This window comes from Vombatus ursinus, unplaced genomic scaffold (assembly GCF_900497805.2).
Source record: "Vombatus ursinus unplaced genomic scaffold, bare-nosed wombat genome assembly UNPS02014778.1, whole genome shotgun sequence".
In the NCBI taxonomy this organism is placed as follows: Eukaryota; Metazoa; Chordata; class Mammalia; order Diprotodontia; family Vombatidae; genus Vombatus; species Vombatus ursinus.
In genome coordinates, this window is record NW_020954556.1 from 8,851,672 (window position 1) to 8,872,031 (window position 20,360).

Consider the following 20,360-nt stretch of genomic DNA (forward strand, 5'->3'; position numbering starts at 1 on the left):
GTGAAGAGAATGAGAGTGGGAGTGAAGGAGCAAGGAAGACACTGAGATTATAAACATAGGTCCCTGAAAAGATGGTGGTACCCCCAATAGGGATTGTCTAGAATAGCAGTATTTTTGGGAGGAAAGATAATGAGTGATTTTGGATAGGATGTGTTTGAGATGCATCCAGTTTGAAATATTTCACAGATGATGCTGGACTGGAGCTCTGGAGACACAGAAAGGCTGAATATATAGCAATGGGTGTGTCTAACTCTCTGCGACCCCATTTGGGGTTTTCTTGGCAAAGATACTATAGTAGTTTGCCATTTCTTTCTCCGGCTCATTTTACAGATGAGAAAACTAAGGCAAACAGGGTTTGTTCAGGGTTACACAGCTAGTAAGTGTCTGAGGTCAGATTCGAACTCAGAAAGATGAGTCTTCCTAACTTCAGGCCCAACACTCTATGCAATGCACCACCTAGCTGCCTAGATATGGGAATCACTTGCATAGATGATTACTGAACTCATGAGAGCCAATGGGATTGCCAAGAGAGAAAGTGTAGAGAAAAGAAGATCCAAAGTTCCCAGAGATCCCCAGGGTATATCCAGTTAGAGGGAAAAATGCAAATGATAGTCCAGCAAAAAAGCCTGAGGACTGGTCATCCAGGTCAGAGGAGAAGCAAAAAGAGAGTGCCACAAAAACTCAGAAAAAAGTATCTGGGAGGAAAGAGTAATCAAGTATATCAAATGCTACAGAGAAGTCAAGAAGGATGAGAACTGAGATTTGGCAATTAAGAGATCATTAGTGACTTCACTTGACTTATGAAGTCACAAGCCAGATTTACAAAGGATTAAGAGAAGAGAAAGTGGAGGCAATGAGTGCATATACCTTTTTCTAGGAGAGTGACTGTGAAAAGGAGAAGCTGTAACATAGGACCATTGCTTGATGAGATAGAAAGATTGAATGAGGGATTTTTGATTTGTTTTTTAAGGATGGGGAAAACTTGGGAGTTTGTGGGCAGCAAGGAGTAAGATATTAAGGACAGGTTTAAAATTACTAAGTAGGGGTTGGAAGAATGATTGTGGGGGCAATCTGCCAGAGAAACAGGAAAGAGTAGGTAGTGTTGAGGATAAGAGTAAATGATTGGTGAGAAGAACAGCCATTTCTTCATCAGACACAGGTATTTCTCCTCTTTTAGGAAGAAAGAATAAGGGAGCATAAGCCAAAGGGTTTTGAGATGTAGAGAAGAGAGTTCAATGAAGAATTAAAAAGCATTTATTAAGTGCTTACTAAACACTTGGGATTCAAATACAGAGGGCAAGAGGAAGATAACATATAGGGGAGGAATGTTGGCTGGGAAACGATGTTTTGATTTGGAAAAATTAAAAAAAAAAAAAAAGAAAAAAAGATGGTAAGTAGAATCACAGGGCAATTGATTGAAACATCCTTTCCAGGAACGGCAGTGTTGATTTACTTAATGTTGCCAGAGCAAGAGGTGGAAAGGAAAGGAGGAGTAATATTCAAGGCAGTAGGACATGAAGATAGCTAGAGTGCATTGTGAGGAACCTTGGGGCACACCAAGCTACAGTGAACTCTCATCAATGGAGACTATAAGGATCCAGAACAAGAGCTAGAGTTCCAGGCTAAATGCTGAGGGTATAAGTAAAGCTCCTTGATCCTAGCTGGGAAAGCTCAAAAAGGATGGCCCATTTCAGCAAAGACAGGCAGTTTAAATTGCATTTACAAAAAAGTAATATTCAGACATGTCAAAGCAGTGCCCAACCCCCATTTTTCTGTGTCATATCTTATTATTAACTGAGCTTCATACGGGTCAGCCACAAATTCTTTAGGAATTTATCTTCATAAAAGAGAAGTGAAAATAGAAAGAGAGTAGAAGAACCAGAAGTGACAGCTTTGCTCTTCTCACCAAAAAAGAAAGAAAAAAAAAAAGGATCTCAGAGGTATGGTGAAGATGTACATTACGGTAACTATGAGAATTCATTTTGCTGCAAATTTTACTTAGAAGGTCTCCAAAGAGTAACTGTATTTTGGGTTTTAATAAAATTTATTCCATTTTTTCTTCATTTCATGGAGAAAAACCAAAAAAGTACCATGAAAATCTTCCAGGTAGGACTCGAAACAAAGGGAATTTTCTTAAATGAATCCACAACATGTAACAGGTAAGAAACTTTGAAAAAGAACAGAAATATTTATTAGCTGTGTGACCCTGGGCAAGTCACTTAACCCCAATTGCCTAACAAAAAAAAAAAAGAACAGAAATAAAACATGTCATCAAGTAATATGATCAAGAGAGGTAGACTATTCAGTCACATGATGAGAGAAGACAAGTAGACAAAGTATTCCACTAGGACCCTACTCCTGTGATGTCAGAAAAAACTGAAGAAGGCCTCTAGCACTTTGGATGGACCCTTTGTGGCAAAATTCTTCTAGGACATAGATAAGAGTTGCACAAGACAAGCAGGACTGGATGGTTTGCAAACTGCATAGTTAGAAGGAACATTCAATAATGAGTTCTGACAGTTTCTGTTTTCCATCAAAACTAGGTTGCTAGGAAAACCTGAGGGTTACAACCTGAAGGTCTCTGACCCCATAAAATAACCAGAGTAGACTAACAAACCAGGATTAACTTTAATAATACATAACATCAGTCTGTGCTTAACAGTAGTATTTCTTTATAGTTTGCTTCAAATAGTCTCTCTTATAGTTAACATGTAAACCTAGATACTGTTTAATTAATATGCACCCTTTTATTCTTAACATGATGATGTTTACAGAAAAGGATTTTATAGATCATAGAATCACAGCTCGAGAACTGGAAGGGTCCTCAGACATTACTGTCATCCCAACCCTCTCATCGGACAAATAAGGAAAATGAGTCCCAGGAAGGTTATATGATTTGTAGTAAAGGTAAGAAGCAGAATTTGAACACAGGTCCTCTGATCCCAGGGTGAATGCTCTTTTCACTGTAACACAAAGGCCTCCAGCATGACTTCTCTGATCTATTTGCTTTTTTTTTTTTTTTCAAACTATCCATTCCACTCATTCTTCTGTGTTGAAAACCCTGGTGTTATCTTTGACTCTGAGGAATTACCTGTGACCAGAGATGGCCCAACCAAATGTCTCCCAACCAGTGAGTACAGGATTCTTGGTGCGCCATGGAGTAATTACAAGATTAAGAATATATATCCAAATCTATAAATAAGCAACCATAGCTTCTATAAAGTGAATAAATAATGCTTCACACATATATGTATTGCTCATTTTCAAATTTATGTAGATGCTGCTGTAATATAAACTAATTTTAAATAATTACCAAATTCATAACTCAATCAATGGCTATTAATAGTCACGTTGAGGTCTAAACAGACTTTAAAGAGACCTTCTCATACTTGAGAAAAATGGAAAGGACTAGCTTACCTGTTATGACTCTATTATCCTAAAAGGCAATATTACCTGTCTAACAGTAGCTAAACTACTTGCCATTTGCATGTGAGGAACTAATTATTCTCTAGATTTATGCCTTGCAATTTGGCATTTGATAGACATGTGAATTCATTGCTATAGACAATTCCCAGTGAGAAAACCCTTCTGCCAATGAAGACCAGAAATTGTTCTGCAACTTGTAGTCTTAAACCAGATGTTCTCAACTTTTTGTGCACCATGGACCCTTCGAGCAGCGTGGTGAGACCTATGGACCCCTCAGAACTGTTTTTAAATACTTAAAAACAAAATACATGGAATAACAAAGGAAATCAATTATATTTAAGTAAGATGTGATTTTTTTCCCCCATCCAAGTTCACAAACCCCTGAAATCTATGCACCAATGCCAGGTTAAGAGCCTTTGTCTTAAAGTTGACTGGGAAAGTGAGAGGGTAAGTGACTTTGCAAGGGTAACAAACAGAGCCAGAGGGAGGACTTAAACCCACGTTTTCCTGACTCCAAGACTGGCTCTTTACCCACAATGCCACAGTACCTCTCATGTCTTACAAATCCAACCTTTTTAAATAAAAGCAAACATTACAGTCTTCATTACATAAAATGCCTTGGTAAAAGGAATACCAAGACTGGCTGTTTAGTGAGTTCCCGAAGTGCAGTGAGCATTTTTTGGCTTACGTGAACTGCTAACTAGATACAGATTCCCATGGAGCTTATCACTATGGAACTTAGGTAGTTGAGCATATGATGATAACACTTCAACAGAAGAATTGCATAAGCACAAGTATATGAGAATTATACATCTTCACACCACAGAATTTAACGAAATTAAAATTAGAATTATTTTAGCTTGACAAATTAAATACATCTTTAAAAAATCATACTACTTGAAATATTTTCTAGTTAAGTCTTACTTGAGCCAAAGATGACTTGACACTGAGCATCATAAAATTGACACATGCCATTGTAACAGTAAGCTTTATTGTTGTGGCATGGGTGTCCATTTTGAATATAAACATCTAGCTGACAGAACTGAGATGAGCCATTGCAATACTCTGGGAGATCACACTCATTGGTACTTTGTCGGCATAGAGTACCTCCTGGAAGGAACTGGAGAAACAAAACTCAAATCAAACAAGAATATTCGCTCAATTTTAGTAAGTAAACCAAAGTTTGACACATCTTGTGCAATAACTCAACAAAGTCATTCCATCATGGCATAAAGGTGACCCTAGATATGCTTGGGGAAATACCTATTCTGAGAAGATCTACTTTGTTGGAAAGATTTTATGTACAGTCCTGGTGGAAGACTGAGTCTACTTACCAAAGACCAGCCTAGGTCAGTATGTAAAAGTTATCATAATATATAGCCTGGGAACTAAGTGATAAATTATCATATCACAGCAACTCATTAAATAAAAAAACTATATAAAACAGTCAGTCTATACTATATGTTCCCTTTCACCTCTGCAGTATAAGTGGCTGAAAAGAGGCCTCAAAGTAGTTAGAACCACAGTTTTTAGGTACTCAATAAATGTTTGTTGAATGACTGATCAAATATACCAAGGGCATTTGCAGTGGTACAATTTTCTTCAATGCCACAAACATACAACACATTAGAACCCAATAAAGCCATCTTCCCTAATCACCCAACAAAATAAGTACTTCTTTACTAGATGTTTCAGAAGGTAAAGGATTGATATTTTTATTTTTCAACAAAGAAAGCTTCCTTACCCGACAGTTTTTACAACAGTCACCATATGCACATTCAGCACCTGATTTAAGTTTACAAGTACTTGACTCACAGCAAGGGTCCAATTCACATTCCTGTAGATGATATAAATTGGCTGTCAGTAAAGAGGTAGGATAACAGTGTCAACACTGACTATTGATATCTATCTTGAAGAGAATAAAGAGATACTTTACTGAAATGCCAATTTTCATCCCCCTAACCTGACCAAATTAAATATCATTAGGACAGAAACTATTTCCAACCACTTGGATTTAACTTATGTTCTACAGGCATACAATACCATAAAATCACAAATGTCATATTAGTATCTATAACCAGGGCATCACCAGCTTCACCACTGGTACTAAACATCTTCAAATTCCTCAAAAGTAACCCCCATCGGTAGCTAATCCCTATTGCATATGGATTGCAGCTTCCCTGTATCTTCAAAGTGACTTTCCTATGACCTTTCTATATGTCTAGCTTCTTAATGAACTCCTCCAAATTCCTCATCTTGCTTTTGACTCATCTTTGGGAATGAGTTCCTATGCCCTGGCCCAACTTCCTCCTCTTCCACATCTGTTCTCAGGTGTTATCTCATGTGAAAAGGAGGTAGGAAACTCATTCATGGTTTAACATGTGGTTGCCCCTTTGAGGATATTTGCATCTTTAGCAGGTAGAAATGCCTTTGTCCAATTTTTTCTTTTTGTATTTTATCTTAGGATCAATAGGAAGCCGCTGACACTTCTTGGCAAGGAGTAGCATAGTCAGACTTAGGCTTTAGAAGTGTCACTTTGGCAGCTTATGGAAGGTGGCTTTAAGAGGAAAGTGGCTGGCGGGCTTCAGAAATCAATTAAGAGGCTGCCTAGTTCACCCGTATCGAAACCAGCAAATTTTTGAAGACTGCACCAGATTGAATAATGGTCAAGATATCCGAAGAAAAACTACAGTAAATGAAATGTTCTATCCCCCAAAAAGCATAAAAAGTCATATCTGGAATAACAGTGAGGGGCTTTAACTTTCCCCTCTCAGAATTACACAAATCTAAGAAAAAAAAATAAATGATAAAGTAGTTAGGGAGATGAATAAAATCTTAGATAAGTTAAATATGATAGATATCTGGAGAGAACTGAATGGGAATAGAAATGAATACACCTTTTTCTCAGTGGTACATGGTACCTTTTAAAGACTGACCACATATTTGGGCATAAAAATTCTACAGTTAAATGTAGAAAAACAGAAATATTAAATGCATACCTTTCAGATCACAAAGCAATAAAAACCATATTTATTAAATATAGTCTCTTATTAAGAGATCATGGAAACACAGAATAAAAACCAAATGGAGACTAAACAATTTAATTTTAAAGAAGGACTGGGTAGGGGCAGCTAGATGGCGCAGTGGATACAGCACCAGCCCTGAAGTCAGGAGGACCTGAGTTCAAATCTGGCCTCAGACCAAACACTTGACACGTACTAGCTGTGTGACCTTGGGCAAGTCACTTAACCCCGACTGCCTCACTTAAAAAAAAAAAAAAAGGAGTGGGTTAAAGAACAAATCACAGAAACAATCAATATTTTCATTAGAGAGAATGACAATGAAACAACTTATCAAAACCTATGGGATAAAGCAAAAGCAGTAATCAGAGGAAAAATTATATCTCTAAATGCCTATATCAATAAATTACAGAAAGAGCAGACCAATGAACTGGATATGGAATTAAAAAAAAAACTAGAAAAGTAATAAACTAAAAATCCTCAACTAAACACTATTGGAAATCCTAAAACTTAAAAGTGACATTAATAAAACTGAGTGTAAGAAAACCACTTAATTAATAAATAAAACTAGGAGTTGGTTTTATGAAAAAAATCGATAAACAATGGGTTAATATGATTAAGAAAAAGAGAGAAGAAAACCAAGTCACTGGTATTAAAAATGAAAGGGGTGAATAAGAGTAACAAAGATAAAATCAAAGCAATTATAAGGAGTTATTTTTCCTAAGTATATACCAATAAATTTAAAATTTAAGTGAAATGGAAGAATATTTACAAAAATATAAACAGCCTTGATTAACAAAGAAGAAAAAAATAACTAAATAAATCTATTTTAGAAACAGAATTTTAGAAAAGAAAAAGAACTTGAACAGGCTATAAATGTGCTTCTTAAGAAAAAAAGCATCAGGACTGCATTTACAACTGAATTCTACCAAACATTTGAACACCAACTAATTCCAACAATAAGTAAATTATGTGGACTGATAGGTAAAGAAGGGGTCCTACCACACTCCTTTTATAAAACTACGGTACTGTTATCTAAACCAGGAAGACTAAAAACAGAGAAAGAAAACTACAGATCAATAATAAAAGTAAAAAAAAAAAAAACCTTTTGATTATATCAATAGATGCAGAAAAAGCTGTTGATAAAATACAACACTCATTCCTATTAAAAAACATTAGAAGGTATAGGTATAAAAGGATTTTTCCTTAAATTAATAGGAAGCATTTACCTAAAACTATCAACAAGTATTATTTGTAATGGGGATAAGCTAGAAGCCTTCCCAGTAAGTTCAGAAATGAAATAAGAATGCTCATTTTTACCAACATTATTCAATACCGTATTAGAAATCCTACCAATAGCAATAAGAAAAAGAAATTGAAAGAATCAGAATGGGCAATGAGGTAATAAAATTATCTCTTTTTGCAAGTGATATGATGATATACTTGGAAAATTCTGAAGACTCAACTAAAAAGTTAGCTGAAATAATTATGATTTTAGCAAAGTAGCAGAATATAAAGCCCACATAAATCATCAGCACCCCTACATATCACCAACATAACCCTGTAAGAAGAGATAGTTAGAGATATTTCATTTAAAATAATTCTAGACAGTATAAAATACCTCAGAGTATACCAAAACAAACTCAGGAACTGTATGAACAAAATTATAAAAAACTTTTTATACAAATAAAATCATATTTAAATAACTGGAGAAATACTAATAGTTCATGGGTAAGCAGGGCCAATATAATAAGAATGACAATTTTACCTAAACAAAATTTATCCAATGCCATCCCAATTAAATTACCAAAAAATTATTTTACTGAGTTAGAAAAAATAATAACAAAACTCATTCACAAGAACAAAAGGTCAAGAGTATCAAAGAAACTAATGAAAAAAAATGTAAAGGAAGGAAATTTAGCAGTTCCAGATCTTAAGCTATATCATAAGGCAGTAATTATCAAAACTATCTGGTACTGGCTAAGAAACAGAAAGGTAGATCAGTGGAACAGAGTAGACCTAAAATACACAGCAGCAAATGATTATAGTAACCTTGTGTTTGACAAGTGTAAAGACTTAAGTTTTGGGAATAAGAATTCATTATTTGGTAAAAATTGTTCGAAAAGTCGTCTGGCAGAAATTAGGCATAGACCAGTGTTTACCATTTACCAAGATAAGATCAAAATGGATACATGACAGGGAGATGTCACAAGAAAATTAGAAAAACATAAAACATATTTCCTATCAGACTTATGGATAAGCGAACAATTAATGAATAAACAAGAGCTAGAGAGCATTGTGATGTATAAAATGGATGATTTTAATTACAATAAATTAAAAAGGTTTTGTACAAACAAAACCAATGTAGCCAAGATCAGAAGGAAAGCAGAAAATTGGGAAAAAATATTTATAGACAATTTCTCAGATAAAGGTCTCGTATCTCAAATATATAAAGAACTTTGTGAAAACTATATGGACATGTAAGCCATTCCCCAACTGATAAAGGTCAAAGGATATGAACAGGCAGTTTACCAATAAAGAAATCAAAACAATTTATAATCATATGAAAAAATGCTCTATAACATTACTGGTTAATGAAAATTAAAACAACCTTGAGATACCATTTTACATCTATTAGATTGACTAAAATGACAGAAGAGGAAAGTGACAAATGTTGGAGGGGATATGGAAAAAAACTGGGATGCTAATTCAATATTGGTGGAACTGTGAATTAATCCAACTATTTCGAAAGCAATCTGGAATTATGCCTAAAGAGTTATTAAATTGTTTATAACCTTTGACCTAGTAATACCACTACTAGTTTTGTTTCCCAAGTTGATTAGGGAAAAAGGAAAGGAACCTATATATTGAGATATATTTAAAGCAGTTCTCTTTATGGTGTCAAAGAACGGCAAACTGCAGGGATGTCTGGCAACTGCAGAAGAGCTAAACAAGTTGTGGTATATGATCATGATGGAATGTTACTGTGCTATAGGAAATGATGAGCTTATTGATTTTAGGAAAACATGGAAAGACTTGCATGAAATAATGAAGAGCAAAACGAGCAGAACCAAGAGAACGTTGTACCCAGTAACAGCAATACTGTTTTAAGAACAATTTTGAACAACTAAGTCATTTTGAGTATTATAAATATTCAAATCAACTACAAAGGACCTATCAAGAAAGATTCTATCTGCCTCCAGAGAAAGAACTGATAAATAGAAGTATGTATGTATAGTACGATTTCTCGCACACACAGAGACATTTGTGTCTAATGGTGGCCATCTCTAGGGCGGGGAAGGGGGGATATTAAAAGTGCACAACAGAGAATAAAAGAAAATTTAAAAGGAAACATAGAAAGCTGAGTAGCTTTAAAAATAACATATGGTACTTAACATATAGTTTTTCAAAAAAAGTAAACAGTGTGAAATGAAAATTCATGGTTTTATAGTGAATCCTCTTCTTATGTTGTGCTGTGTACATGAAAATGTTTCTTTTTTTGTCTTTATGTATTTAAGTTCAAAATGAATGATTAAAAAAAGCAGAATTCAAAAACTGTCATAATAATTACTGACCTTTGGAGACCCACAGTCACATTCTTCCCCAAGATCTATTATTTTATTACCACAGTAAGGGGCACTGTATGCTTCATCAGGTTTTGGAATATTAAGTAGACAGGTTCCTCCTTTATTTAATGTTAAATTCTCAAAGTCATCTGCACTGCAGCTACTAAAGTTTCTGGAACCTCTAAAAGAAATACAAGGAGGAAAGTTTTTATGTTATTTTGCAAGCCTGAAAATTTAACTAAACCAAAAGAGTGAAAATAAATTTTTCATATTGCATCATAAAACAGAAAGTACTTGCAAGAATTCATATTTATTTGGAAAAAAATAAAACATTTTTAAAACTAATACACAAAGATCCTCTTCTCTAACAGTGTATATACCACCACAATGATGATAACTCACATTTATACAGTAGTGCTTTACGGTTTGCAAAACATTTTATGTCCATTTTCTTGTTTGATCATGAGAAGCATTTGCAATAGATATCCTTTACTACAACATAGTAAATGAAGCTCACATTTATAAAATGCTTTAAGGTTTACAAAGCATTTCACCTACAGCATTCCGTTAAAATTAAAACGTTTTCCTCATAGCACGGCTGTTACTGTTGTTTAGTCATTTTGGTAGCGCCCAATTCTTTTACATCCCATTTTGGGGTTTTCTTGGCAAAGATGCTGGAGTGGTTTGCCATTTCCTTCTCTAGCTCATTTTACAGATGAGGAAACCAAGGCAAACAGGGTGAAGTGACTTGTCCAGGGTCACACAGCTAGTAATTGTCTGAGGCCAGACTTGAAGTCAGGAAGATGATCTTCTTGATTCTAAACTCAGTGCGCCACCAACCTGCCCCTTCATAGCACAGAACAAGTACAACTACCCAGTTTGCAGATGAGAAGGTGAGACTCAGAAAAAGTGACTTGCCAAAGGGGAAGCCATAAGTGACAAAATCAGGACAAGAACCCAGGAAATCTCCTTCCAAATCCTTGGGTTTTTCTTCCCCAGTATGTTATACTGCCTCTATAATTTCACTGTATTCTTCAAAACATATTCTTCAAATCTAATAGCTAAATGTCAACCTCCAAATCACACAGAGCTCTTTGTAACTGGTTCTAAAGTCCTATTTTCTTGGCTATAAACAGTCTAACATAAACAGCTCTTAACATCTATATTTTCTTGATTACAAATACCTAATATATGCAGATAATAGCATCTGTATAACACCCCCAATATACCAGAGTCCAACATATATAACATATGTGTGTGTATATCTCTATCTAGATATAGATCTATATATTCTTGAGTGCAAGGACTGACTGTGTCTTTCTGTATCCCCACTGCTTAGCAAAGTGCCTGACACATAGCAGGTGCTTAATGTTTATTGTACATACATACTTAAGTCACCAATCCATAGTTAATTAGCATATATCTTATCCAGACACTGTAAATGCACAACGAACTGAGTTTAAAATTGAACAGGAAGAGAATGGGCTGGATTGTCTTTGGGAAAATGTGCAATATTTTTAATTACTCCAAATTTCTCATTGAATCAAGGGTCATGGAATATCACAGCCTCTGAATAATTAAAACTATAGATAACAATTACAAGGTATATGATGAATAGAAGTTTGTGGTTGTTGTTCAGTCATTCAGACATGTCTGACTCTTCGTGACCCCACAGACTACACTGTCCATGGGATTTTCTTCGCAAAGATACTGGAGTGGTTTACCATTTCCTTATCCCATGTACTGAGGCAAACAGAGGTTAAGTGACTAGCCCAGGGTCACATATATACTAAGTGTATATGGCCAGATTTGAACTCAGGAAGATGTCTTCCTGACTGTAGACTCAATGTTCCATCCACTGAGACATCTAACTGTCCCCAAAACATGAATAAGTCTCAACATATTACCAGAGGAGAACTAAAAAGGAGGAATGCCATATCATTAGAGTGATGTAAATGTAAAAGGAGGTGGGCCAGACAGGTGTAGTACAGGAAAACTGAAGGATAGGCCGTATATTCCATTAGTGTCCACAAAACGTCAAGAAATCAGGAGCAGGATATTTGTTGGATATCTTGTGGAGGATTTACAAGAAAGCCTGGATAAGAGTTGAATATGCAGTATGTATAGGTTGAGACGTACACTACTAAAGTAAATACAGATATCAATAAGTTCATAGATTCATACCAAAGTATGGCAGAATAGTCATATGTTTTCACTTCTAATCCCACCCCTTTGATGGAAATGCCACCTCCATCATCTCTTATGCATAATTCTCTCCCCTAAGTTTTCACAATTATTACTAACCATGTTCACAGAAATTACAATAAAGCCCAGATATTCATGTCAATTAGTCAGTCAATAAACATTTAAGTGCCAGGCACTTTGCTAAGCACCGGGATACAAAGTAAAGTAAAAGACGGTCCCTGCCCTTGAGAAGCTCACAATCTAACGATAAAGACAACATACAAATAACTGCAAACAAAAGTTACATACAGGATAAATGGAAGATGATCAACAGAAGCAAGTTAAGAGAATTAAGAATTCTTTTATCGGGAAAAGCTTCCTGTAGAAGGTGGTATTTAAATTGAGGCTTGAAGGAAAACTGGAAAGACAGGAGGCGGAGATTAGGAGGGAGAGCATTCCAGGCACATGGAATAGCCAGTGAAAATATGTGCAATTGAGAAATGGGAGCTATCTTGTTAGAGGAACAACAAGGAGGTTGGTGTCATGTCAGAGTACATGGCACTAGAGTCTAAGATGTAAGAAGACTGGAAAGGTAGGTGGGGAGGGGCAAGTTATGACAGGCTCTAAACACCAGACAGAGGATTTTATATTTGATCCTGGAGATAACAGGGAATCACTGGAGTTTATTTAGTAGGTAGGTGATATGGTCAAACCTGCACTTTAGGAAGATCACTTCCTTAATACAAAAAGGTTAATAATTTTAAAATTCTAACCTATCTTATTTTTACAGATTAGGAAACTGAGGCACAAAGACTACATGTCTTGGGCAAGGTCTTTTATACATTATTTGACGGCAAAATCAAGGCTAAATCCAGGTTTCCAAATACCTATCCCCGTGCTCTACCGCACCACAATGTCTTCAAGTCAACAGACAACTATGAAACAAATACAGTTGAATGCTTCTGTTGTCATTGTTTTAATTTGTGTTTGGTTATCTCCAAACCCCTCAAAAAGGTGGGAGGGAGGAAAGGGAAGTAGTTTGTTTCTCTAATCTCTGTCAGTAGTTTTCACAACAACAAAGAACAGTTTTCAAAATGTGTTTATAGAGTCACATGGTCTGGGAGCATCCTCCAAGTGGTCTACAGGTGTTAGCTTCTGGCAAAAACAGAAAGATACAGTAGAGCACTGGATTTGGACTTAGAAGACTGAGAAGTTCAAATTCTGGTTGTGACACATACTGACTGTATAACTAAATGAAGCCATATAAATCTATCTGAGCCTCATTTTACAAATCTGGAAAAAAGTAATCATAGGATTCAGAGCTGGAAGTGCCTTTAGAGATTATCATGTCCAACCTTTTTTTTTTTTTTTTTTAACAGGTGTGGAAACTGAGACCCAAAGAATGAATTAAAGCTATTAAACCAAAAAGGTGAAGAGTTGAGACTCAGCTAGTCTCCTGACTTCAAAGTTCATTGTTTTCCATGTTGCAGTCTTTGTACTGCCTACCACACAATTGTTATGAGAAAAGGTCTTTTTTAAAGTTTTACAAGCATTAAAGCATTACATAAATGTAAGTTACTATTCAAGTTTTTAATACGTTTATATTTTTATTTCATAAATTAATAGCTTCTTTGTGATATTTAACTTCTAAAATAACATGATGGAAACTCATTCATTCAAGTTTGAGGATCATTTCTCTATTTTACTATTTATTCCAAGGCCAAGGAAGAAAACATTTGACTCACGATGCTCCTGAATTCATGATGCAGCTCTTTGCTCCACAACTGCAGTTTCTCCCATCATCATGGTTCATTCCCAAGTTATGTCCCAACTCATGAGCAACGATGGATGCAAAGGTCTCCACGCTGATTTGTCCAAACTATACAAAAGGAGGAAGGTGATTAGGGAGTGCTATTTCTCAAAATTATTTGCTCAACAAAAAGAATTTCACTCAGTTTTAATAAGGTATTCTACTAAGGGCAGAATATAAACCAGCATTTACATGAATGCCTTTTGGACCTGCATGTTCAAGATATCAGCAATATATGAATTTAAATGCAAGGATTTTTAAATAGCAACTGATGGGGGAAATTTTAAATAGCTTCTGAGAAACAAAGTGATAGTCTCAGTTTTCACGGACTGATGACATTGTAACTTCATCTATTTTTTAAAAGGGATAGTTCAAAAGAATACCCAAGTATTAGCATATTTCAATCACAATCTTTATTGGAAGGCAAAAGAGCTAAGATTACAACCAAGAATCACCTGCCTAGTAAAACAGTATAATCCTTCCAGGGGAAATGGACACTTAATGAAATAAAAGACTTGCAAGGATTCCTAATTAAAAAATCAGAGATGAACAAAAAAAATTTTGATCTCAAGAGAAGCATTAAAAGGTAAACAGGAAAGAGAAAACATAAGAGACTCAGTAGGGTTAAATTGTTTATATTCCTACATAGGAAGCTGATACTTGTAACTCTTAAGAACCTTGTCACTATTAGAGTAATTAGAAAGAGTATACATAGACAGAGGGTGCAAGTATAAGTTGACTATAATGAGATAATATCCAAAAAAAAGAAAAATTAAAGGGTGAAAAATAAGACTGCACTGGGAGAAGAGGGAAAGAAGAGATATAATGGGGTAAATTATCACACATAAAAGGAGCACAAAAGAACAGTAGAGGGGGAAGTGGGAGGGAGGAGTTGGCAGATATGCTTGACCTTTACTCTCATCAGAATTGGCTCAAAGAAAGAATAACATAAAAACAGTTGGATAAAGAAATCTATCTTACCTTACAGGAAAGCATAAAGGGATGGGGAATAGAGAACAGGAGGAGGGAGAACTCATAAAAGGGAGGGCAGATCTGGGGGAGCAATGGTCAGAAGTAAAACATGTAAGACAGACAGGTGAAAGACAAAGAGAAGGAGAAACAGGAAAAATAGGAGGGTGGGAAATACAGTTATCATAACTGTAAATGTGAATGAAATAAACTCATAATACACTCAGTGAAATAAACTCATAAAATAGAAGTGAATAGCAGAATGGATTAAAAACCAGAATCCTACAATATGTTGTTTCCAAGAAAACACATTTGAAGCAGACAAACACACACACATAGTAAACATAAGGGGCTAAAGAGGAATCTATTATGATATAGTTTAAGTAAAAAAAAGCAGGAGTAGCAATAGTGATCTCAGACAAAGTAAAAACAAAAATAGATCTAATTAAAAGAGATAAGGAAGGAAATCATATCTTGCTAAAAGGTACAATAGACAATGAAGAAATATCAATACTAAACATATATGCACCAAAAGGTATAGTACCTAACTTTTTAAAGAAGTTATTAAATGAGTTACAGGAGGAAAAAGATAAGAAAATTATATTAATGGATGACCTCAACTTTCCTTCAGAACTAGATAAATCTAACCAAAAAATAAACATGGCGTTAAGGAGACAAATAAAATTTTAGAAAAATTAGATATGATAGACCTCTGGAGAAAAGTGAATGGGAATAGAAAGGAATGTACCTTTTTCTCAGCAGTACATAGCACCTAAATGAAAACTGACCATGTATTAGGGTATCAAAATCACACAACCAAATGCAAAAAAAGTAGAAATATTAAAGGCATCCACTTAAGATCACAATGCAATAAAAATTACATTCATTAAAGAGCAGTGGAAAGATATATTAAAAATTCAATAGAAACAAAATAATCTAATCCTAAAGAATAAGTGAGTCAAAGAACAAATCATAGAAATAATTTCATTAAAGAGAATAACAATAAGGCAACATACCAAAACTTATAGGATGCAGCCAAAGCAGTACTCAAGGGAAAATTTATATCTCTATACACTCAATAATCTCTGAATGCTTAATGAAATAAAAAAGGGCAAATCAATGAACTGGGCATGCAACTAAAAAAACCTAGAAAAAGAACAAATTAAAAATCCTCAATTAAATATCAATTGGGAATCCTGAAAATCAAGAGGAAGAGTAATAAAAATGAAAGAAAACCACTGAACTAACAAATAAAACTAGAATCTGGTTTTATGAAAAAATATCAATAAAATAGATAAACCATTGGTTAATATGGTTTTAAAAAGGAAAGAAAAAAATCAAATTACTAGTATCAAAAATGAAAGGGGTGAATTCACCACCAATGAAGAGGAAATTAAAGCAATTACTGGGAACTGTTTTACTCAATTACGTCAATAAATCTGATGATTTAAGTGAAATAGATCAGTGTTTTTTAAACTGTGGGTCCCTGAAGGGGTCACCAGTGGAAAAAAGCTTAAGAAGCACTGAAATAGATGAATATTTGCAAAAGTATAAACTGCCCAGAATAATGAAAGAAGAAATAGAATAAATAACCCTATCTTAGAAAAAGAAATTGAACAAACCATCAATGAACTCCCTAAGAAAAAAATCACAGGGCCAAATGGGTTCACAAGTGAATTCTAAGAAACATTTTAAGAACAATTAATCCCAATACTATATAAATTATTTGGAAAAATAGGTAAAGAAAGAGCCCTATGAAATTCCTTTTATGATACAAATATGATGCTGATATCCAAACCAGGAAGAGCCAAAACAAAGAAAGAAAACTATAGATTAATTTCCCTAATGAAAACTGATTAAAAAAATTTTAAACAAAATACTAGCAAGAAGATTATAGCAATATATCACAAGGATCATACACTATGACCAACTGAGATTTATGTGAGGAATGCAGGGCTAGTTCAATATTAGGAAAACTATCAGAATAATTAACCGTATCAACAACAAAACCCATAGAAATCATGATTCAATAGATGCGGAAAAAGTCTTTGACAAAATATAACACCCATTCATAATAAAAACACTAGAGAGCATAGGAATAAATGGAGATTTCTTAAAATAATAAGTAGTATCTATCTAAATCCATCAGTAAGCATTATCTGTAATGGGGAACACTAGAAACTGTCTCAATAAAATTAGAGGTGAAGCAAGGATGCCCATTATCACCACTATTATTCAATATTGTACTAGAAATGTTAACTATAGCAATAAGGGAAGAAAACAAAATTGAAGAAATTAAAATAGGAATGAGGAAATAAAACTATCACTCTTTGCAAATGACATGACAGGATACTTAGAGAATCAACTAACAAACTAATTGAAATAATTAACAACTTTGGCAAAGTTGCAGGATATAAAATAAACTCACATAAATCATCAGCATTTTTCCATGTTACCAACAAAGGCCAGCAGTAAGAGAGAGAAAGAGAAATTCCCTTTAAAATAACTGTAAATGATATAAAATACTTAGGTGTCTACTTGTCAAGACAAACTCAGGAATGAACGACATGAACACAACCACAAAACACTTTTTACACAAATAAAGTCACATCTAAACAACTGGAAAAATACTAATTGCTCATGGGTAGGCTGAGCCAATTATTTAAAAAATGACAATTCTACTTAAATTAATATACCAATTTCATGCCAAACTACCAAAAAATTATTTTACAGAGCAAGAAAAATAATAACAAAATTCATCTGGAAGAACAAAAGGTCAAGAATATCAAAGGAATCAATGAAAAAAATGTGAAGGAAGGTTACTGAGCCATACCAGATTTCAAATGGTATCATAAAGCAGTAAGCATCAAAATGATATCAGTGGGCTAGATTAGGTACACAATACATTGTAGTAAATGATAGTGTTTGATAAACCCAAAAATCCAAGCTTTTGGGACAATACCTCACCATCTGACAAAAACTGCTGGGAAAACTGGAAAACAGTGAGGCACAAATTAGGTATAGACCAACATCTCACACCACATACCAAGATAAGGTCAAAATGGGTACTTAATTTAGACATAAAGGGTAATACCTAGGCAAATTAAGAAAGCATGGAATAATTTACCTGTCAGATATGGATAAGAGAAGAACTTAGGACAAAATAAGATATGGAGAGCATTACAAAATATAAAATGGTTAATTTTAATCATATTGAATTTTAAAAGTTTTGCATAAACAAAACCAATGAAATCAAAATTAGAATGAAAGCAAAAAACTGGGGAAAATGTTTTTATAGCAAGTATCTCTGATTAAGGCCTCATTTCTCCAATATATAGAAAACTGAGTCAAATTCATAAGAACACAAGTCATTCCCTAACTGATAAATGGTCAAAGGATATGAACAAGCAGTTCTCAGATGAAGTAATCAAAACTATCTAGAGTCATATGAAAAAATGCCCTAAATCACTACTGATTAGAGAAATGCAAATTAAAACAACTTCAAGGTACCACTTCATACCTATCAGTTTGTCCAACATGACAAAACAGAAAAATGATAAATGTTGGAGTGAATGTGGGAAAATTGGGGCATTAATGCGTGGTTGGTGGAGTTGTAAGATGATCCAACTACTCTGGAGAGCAATTTATAGCCAATGGGCTATAAAACTGTGCACACCCTTTGATCCTCCAATACCACTACTAGGTATACATCCCAAAGGATCAAAAAAGGGGGAAAGGACTCATTTGTACAAAAATATTTATAGCAGCTCTTTTTGTGGTGGGTAAGAATCGGAAACTGAGGAGATGCCCATCAATTGGGGAATGGATGAACAAACTATGGTATATGATTGTAATGGAGTACTACTGTGCTATAAGAAATGATGAGCAGGATGATTTCAGAAAAACCTAGAGAGACTCACATGAATTAATGCAGAGTGAAGTGAGCAGAACCAGAACACTGTACAAAGTAACAGCAATATTGTACAGTGAACAACTGTGAATAACTTAGCTATTTTCAGCAATACAATGACTCAAGGCAATCGCAAAGGACTCATGAAGAAAAATGCTATCCACTTCTAGAGAAAGAAGTGATGATGTTTGAATACAGACCGAAGCATACTATTTTACACTTTCTTTTTTTTTTTGTTCAAGTTTTCTTGCACAAAATGACTAATGTGGAAATATGTTTTACATGACTACACACATACAACCTATACCAGATTGCAGACTGCTTATCATCTCATGGAGGGGGGAGGGCAAAGAGGGAGGTATAATATTTAGAGATCAAAACTTTAAAAAAAAAAGTTAAAAATCATTTTAACATTTAACTTGGGGAAAAAACTAAAATGTCATTTAACAAATAGACAGCTACACAAGTAGATAAATGAATAAATAAATGAGCAGTAAATAAAAAAGCAACATACCACATTAATGCCTCCTGCATGGCTTCTTGAACACACTGTTCCCACAAATGCCATTCCTGCAGTCCCTCCAAAGCCCTTCTTCCTGAATTGCCAGAGGAAGAAAAAATGTAACTTGACTAATAAAGTAAAACATCTTTTCTGCTGGTTAGGATGATGTCATCAGATTTGTCACGAGGAAACAGTAGTAGGAAAAGCTGTGTCAAATATATAGTCAGAATCGAACAGAGCAACATTGCAATGATGTCATCGAACATTGCTCATCCATTGTAATAAATGTTTTCCACATAATTAGATTTGTTCAGTAACTATAACATACTCTTTAAAATAACTAAACTTGCTTAAATTAAAACACTTTAATGGAAATCCTCCTAAACAGTATTGTACAATTATAATAGCTTATATTTCCATAGTCTTTTAGGGTTTACAAAGTGCCTTCTTCTCAGAAGCCCTGATGAAGGGCTTTGTACAATTTATCCTTTTGTAGGGGCTAAGTGGAACAGTAGATAGAGCACTAGGCCTGGTGTCAGGAAGATCTGAATTCAAATCCAGCCTCAGAGACTTAGTAGCTGTGTCACCCTGGGCAAGTCACTTACCCCTGTTTGCCTCAGTTTCCTCAACTATAAAATGAGGATAATAATAGCATCTACCTCCCAGGGTTATAGTGAGGATCAAATGAAATAATATTTGTAAAGCAGATAGCACAGAGCCTGGTACATAACAGGTGCTTAATAAATGTATGTTTCTTTCTTTCTTTCCTTCCTTTTATACATTTTTAAATAGTTAGGGAGAGTAAGCTGCTTACACATTAACTAAGTACCAAATGTGGTACTTGAACCCAGGTCTTCTGACTTACTATCCCATACCACCTCTTATATTCCCTGTCTTTTTAAAAAGGATATTGTACTTCATCTCTTCACTGGAACAGATAAATACCCTTCCACAACTTAGTACCCAGAGAGCT

At 34.6% G+C, this 20,360-nt stretch overlaps 1 protein-coding gene across 1 annotated transcript in view; it reads right to left on the reverse strand.

The window, feature by feature from the left end:
* ADAM9 (ADAM metallopeptidase domain 9) overlaps positions 1–20,360 on the reverse strand; it is a 110,239-nt gene that overhangs the window by 49,009 nt on the left and 40,870 nt on the right. The window contains exons 10-14 of the mRNA XM_027865196.1: positions 19,400–19,481; positions 13,942–14,075; positions 10,022–10,193; positions 5,171–5,263; positions 4,351–4,546 (exon numbers count right to left, since the gene is read on the reverse strand). Coding sequence (XP_027720997.1) covers positions 4,351–4,546; positions 5,171–5,263; positions 10,022–10,193; positions 13,942–14,075; positions 19,400–19,481 — 677 coding nt within the window. The remainder of the gene's footprint in view (positions 1–4,350; positions 4,547–5,170; positions 5,264–10,021; positions 10,194–13,941; positions 14,076–19,399; positions 19,482–20,360) is intronic.